The sequence below is a fragment of the Mytilus galloprovincialis genome, chromosome 9 (assembly GCF_965363235.1).
Source record: "Mytilus galloprovincialis chromosome 9, xbMytGall1.hap1.1, whole genome shotgun sequence".
Taxonomy (NCBI): domain Eukaryota; kingdom Metazoa; phylum Mollusca; class Bivalvia; order Mytilida; family Mytilidae; genus Mytilus; species Mytilus galloprovincialis.
Window position 1 is genome coordinate 39,343,707 of NC_134846.1, and position 5,436 is coordinate 39,349,142.

The 5,436-nt window shown below is 36.4% G+C and overlaps 1 protein-coding gene across 1 annotated transcript; it reads right to left on the bottom strand.

Moving 5' to 3' along the window:
- Positions 1-273: 273 nt before the first annotated feature.
- LOC143044977 (uncharacterized) lies at positions 274-5,056 on the bottom strand. The gene is made up of 2 exons (XM_076217254.1): positions 3,417-5,056; positions 274-1,024 (listed from the first exon to the last, which is right to left on the bottom strand). The coding sequence occupies exons 1-2, from the start codon at positions 5,031-5,033 to the stop codon at positions 983-985; spliced, it is 1,659 nt and encodes a 552-aa protein (XP_076073369.1). The 5' UTR covers positions 5,034-5,056; the 3' UTR covers positions 274-982.
- Positions 5,057-5,436: the final 380 nt, after the last annotated feature.

Here is a 5,436-nt window from a genome sequence, read left to right on the forward strand (position 1 = left end):
AACATCTAGATGACGGAGATACTTCCAACCGGAACTACGTCACCTACATGCTTTACTCTACCTGTACCCCAGTTTTGTTTTTTTCTATTTTTTCAGTAACCTTATTACTACTATAGAAAATTATGTGGGGAGGTTGGGTGGGTAATTATCAGGTGGTAAGTAGAAAACTTCATTCATAAAATCTGAATTTGAAAACAAATTTAGAATTTCATTTCATTCATTTTCTACTTACCACCTGAGAAATATACATACGGATAGATTACAAAGCCTTACCTCTCTGGTGGTAGGGTAATTTTCTATGGCTCTGCGTCTCTTCATCCTGGGCATAATCTTTACTTTATACCACTTGTTCATTTTTAAAAACATTCTTCTGTACACTATACAATATTTACAATGTCTTTATTTTTTTCTTCTTTTCTTTAGTCTTTTTATCTTTTTTTTTTTTTTTTTTTTCGAACTGCACATTACAGTTAAAAATATATCAGTCTTTTTGATGATTTTAAAAACAATCTGTTATATACACATCAGGATAAAACCTTAACATCTACATTTCTCAAATAAAACTTGATGAAAGTTGTATCAGTAGACCAGTCAGCGGACTCTAAAATACTCTTCATACTAGCCCCATTAAATAAGGCCCATGAAGGTCCAATTGCTCTCGTACTGTGAGCTTTAACTTTAAAATCTGTATTTTCATATGCCATTTTTATGGTATTCACTAACCATCTAGAAATTGTTTGTGATGTAACCGGTTTGAATGGTTTAACCGTTGACAAGAAAAGTTTTCCTTCATCTTTCCTTGTTTCTTCTGTACGTTTCAAATAAATCGCAATGGCTCTTTTAGGATCCAATTTTTTATTGTGTTCAAAGTAAGGCACAAAAATTTTAGTTCCATAATGATTTGGTCTATCTTGTTTTGATAAACCTGGTCTCAAGAAAACAAGTCCTTTCTTCTGAACATTCACAAACCCCTCTCCTATCCTCAATGCTTGTAAGTCTGAGCACCTCCTGTACGTTGTGATTGCTGTAAGAAAAACCACTTTATAAGTTAAGCATTTAATATCAGCTTTCAATAAAGGTTCAAAAGGAGACTTTTGCAACATGTCCAACACTTTTTGTAAATCCCATTCTGGGACTAAATTTACTTTAGGCGGTCTAGAATTGAAAACCCCTCTAAGTAGTCTAATAATATAGGGATGTTGCCCAATTGGAACATTATCTATTGGAGATAGCAATGACGATAACATTGACCTATAACCTGCTATAGTACGGTATTGTAAACCTGAAGTGTACAAATGAGATAAAAAATCTGCACATTCTGCTAAAGTAGCTGCATAGGGATCTTTTTCCCGTTCACTACACCAACTATGAAATCTTTTGAATTTACAAGCATAGTCTTGCTGTGTGCCAGATCTCCATGATGCTCTGAGAAGCTTTCTAGTTTCTCTTGAAAATCCCTTATTTCTGAAATTTTTGTGGAGAGCAGCCAGGCTGTTAGCGTGAACACTTCGGGATTTGGATGGTAAATGTTTGTTTTTGGTTGATAAAGAAGATTTTGCCTTATTGGTAGTTTTATTGGACTTGCTACTGATTTTTGAAGAAGCTCTGTGTACCAATGTCTTCTTGGCCACATTGGAGCTATCAGAATTAGTCGACAATTGAATTGACTCATGTGTTTTAGTACTTTTGGAATTAGACATATTGGTGGAAATGCATATGCCCACATTTTTTCCCATGATATCGACAGAGCGTCTACTGCTAGAGCACTGGGATGAGGTATCCAAGCACAAAACACTGGTCTCTTGTGATTGTGTACTGAGGCAAACAAATCTATTGTTGGTTCTCCCCACATTGCAAACACTGATTGAACTATCTGATTGTTCAGTGTCCACTCTGTGGGTTGTATTTTGTTTCGAGACAGATGATCTGCAAGAACGTTTAATTTCCCCGCTATGTGAGCTGCTCTGAATGTCAGATTGTTCTGAATAGCCATTCTCATTAGACACCATGTCTTGTAACAAAGGTGTATGGACTTGGTGCCCCCCTGTTTGTTTACATATTGAACGACTGTTGTGTTGTCGCATTTGAGTAGCACATTTTGATTTTGTAATTGTGGTAGGAAATGTTGTACTGTTCGAATTACAGCTTCCAATTCCAAGAGATTTATGTGTTGTTTCTGTTCTTGAACCGACCAAAAACCTTGAAAAATCTGATTGTTCATGTGACCCCCAAACCCTGTCTTTGAAGCATCTGTTGTTATTGTGAGGGTTGCCGACCACTGGTGTAATGATTTGCCCTTGGTAGTGTTTGCTCTGTCCAACCACCAATTCAAATGATCTTTTAGGTGTTGAGTAAATGGAATTTGATAAGTAAGATCTCTGGTGGATGGTTTCCAGAAATGAAGTAGATGTAATTGGATAGGCCTCATATAAAGGCGTGCATTGGGGATCAATTCTATGCAAGACGCTATCAAACCCAACAACATTAGATAATCTCTTGCTGTATTGTGTCCCTTCATTATGCTTATCACTAACATTTCTAACTTTAAAATTCTTTCCATAGTTGGAGAAACTATCTCCTTCTTGAAATTGAATAATGCCCCTATGTAAGTGATCTCTTGTGATGGGATAAGAGAAGATTTTTGAAGGTTTACTATAAATCCCAAATTTATCAGAAGATTGAGTGTTTTCTCTCTGTCTGAAATTAGCATTTTCTCTTGAGCATTCACTAGCAACCAATCGTCCAAATAAGTTGCTAGGCGTATGTTTTGGATTCTCAGATGAGCTGCTACTACAGTAACTATTTTTGTGAACACTCGAGGTGCTTGAGAAGGACCGAAACACAGAGCTACAAATTGGTAACATTTGCCTTGTATGCAAAAACGTAGAAATTTTCTGTGTGTTTTGTGAACTGGAATATGGAGATATGCATCTTTCAGATCGAGAGACAACGCCCAGTCTTGGGGCTTTACTAGATTCAAGACTTTTGTTAAAGTGTCCATTTTGAAATGTTGCTTCCTCAGATACTGGTTGAGAGGTTTCAAGTTTATCACAGGTCTTAAATCGCCTGTTTTCTTGGGAACCAGAAAAAGTGTACTGTAAAAACCTTGATGTATCTCTGCTTGAGGTACAATCTCTATTGCATTTTTTTCTATTAAATCTTCTACCTCTGCTAAAATAATAGGTAGATTCCTCGCATTGACAGAAGTGTGTTTTATACCTGTCAGGTGAGGAGTTTCTTGAAATTCTAATTTCAAACCCTCTTGTAAAGTTTTCAGTACCCATTGATCGTCTGTTATTGATTCCCATTCCTGAATAAAATGTTTTAACCTCCCTCCCACTGGTATCTGAGGCAACAACATTAGATTTTTGGCGTCAGGAACTATACTTTTTCTTCACATTAGAGAAAGAACTTACCCATGGTTTGGTAGCTTGTGTCTGTTTACCAGATGACTTGAACTCCCCAAAGTTCTTCTTTGGTATCTTAAAGTTACTGTCAAATTTAGGCTTTTTTACAAATGTTGACTCTGAAGTAACTGTAGCCGTTGGTTTTCTTTTACCCAACTGTGAACCAAGTGTAACTCTTCTATTATCAGGTAAAACTTCAGCTAATTGTTTATTTCTGTCAGTTTTCTCTTTCATCTTGGTATCAAACTGTGAACCAAATATACCATCTGCTGTTAATGGTAAAGTCACAATTGTATTAGCATAGTCTCTAAGTTCATTTAGACCTGTATCATACATGGTAGCACGACGACGTATCATGTGGTGAAAAGCTCCAGTTCTCGCCGTCTGATCTAAACTTTTGGTTGACAAAGCAAAAATGTCTCTTACATTCTGAATTGCACTATCTAAATTTGGCGAATCAGATGTTAAATTATCCAATAAATTTCCACTTGCTTGTTGCAAATAACAAGTCGTGATCAATCCCATGCGGGCCGCAACTTGACCCTGATAAGCTAACCTTTCAAGTGACTTTAAGTTCTTAGTAAATAAACTTGGGACTCTGCCAAAAGCAGCCTTTGGCCCATATCTTTTCATCAGTAAACTTTCTACTGTATTGTCCATTGTCGGTACATTAAAGTATTCTTGACAACTTGTATCTATTGGGAAACTTAGTCTATAATTTTCCTTATAACTAGTGATTTTGTGAGGAGTCTCTGATCTCCAAGAACCACGTAAAACATCAATTTGGTTTTGTTCTAACACTAAACCTGTTTTCTCAGTCTTTAACGAAGTATAAGCATCTAGACCAAACTTGTCACCTAGTGTATGACTCACAGAATTATCTTGCTTCTCTGTTTCACAAGATTTCTCATTTCTGTTACCAAAATATTTCTGGAACCTGTCATGTTCACCAGATTTAACTAACACTGATCTACTGTCACAAGTATTGACATCTTCATGATCAGAATTTCTAGAATTCTCAGAGCCCTCTGCACTGAATAAAAAGCCACTATTTTGACGTTCCGAATCCGAAATTCGAACAGATAGTGTATCAATATCATCACCGCTATTTTGGTGCTCATTAATAGCACTATTCAACGGGATAAGAGGTCTGCGAGCAGCACTAAATGCCTCGACTGTGACCGTATTTTGATACTCATGTTCTGACCTTGGAACTTCATTTCCGGTGTCAGTACGCTTGTCTTGAAGTAAATCTAATAATTTACCCATTTTATCATTCATAGAATTGACTTGCTTGTCCTGTTGTTCAATTCTTGCTATCATACGACTTTCTAAGTCTGATAAATTGTCTTTCTTGCTACGAGAAGAAGTACGTTTCTTACCTTTCTTCCCGGGAGCGGAAGTGACTTTGTCGGAGGCCATTGAATTATCCTCTAACACAGAAGAAGTGTCTTCCTCAACATAGGCATCCGAGCCTTCACTTCTCATTATCTTAAACTTATATAATAAAATAACTTTGAAAATATTTTTTAACGTCTGAACTCTTCGGCGCAAAAAATAAAACTGGGGTACAGGTAGAGTAAAGCATGTAGGTGACGTAGTTCCGGTTGGAAGTATCTCCGTCATCTAGATGTTTTATTTTAATTGCGAAGTCTGGACTGGTAAGGAAAGTAATATCCATATGTATATTTCTCAGGTGGTAAGTAGAAAATGAATGAAATGAAATTTTCTACAGCATAATATAGCATTAAATGAACATAATGAATAAAAAACGGGCGTATTTTTTGGGGACGGGGGTTTGCATGAACTGATATATTGAATACTTTTATCAAGATCAGACTGCAACCTGCCTGCTGGGTGTGGCCTTTATGTCTCCATTTGTCGACCGTCATTCATAAATTCGTTGTCATATCAGACTCATTCGTAGCCTTTGGTTAATTTTCAATGTTGTTGGGTAAAACATATCAATCAAAATTGCTTGTTTGTCTTTTTGAACTCGTGTCGTTCGTATTGTAAAATTCATCGAATA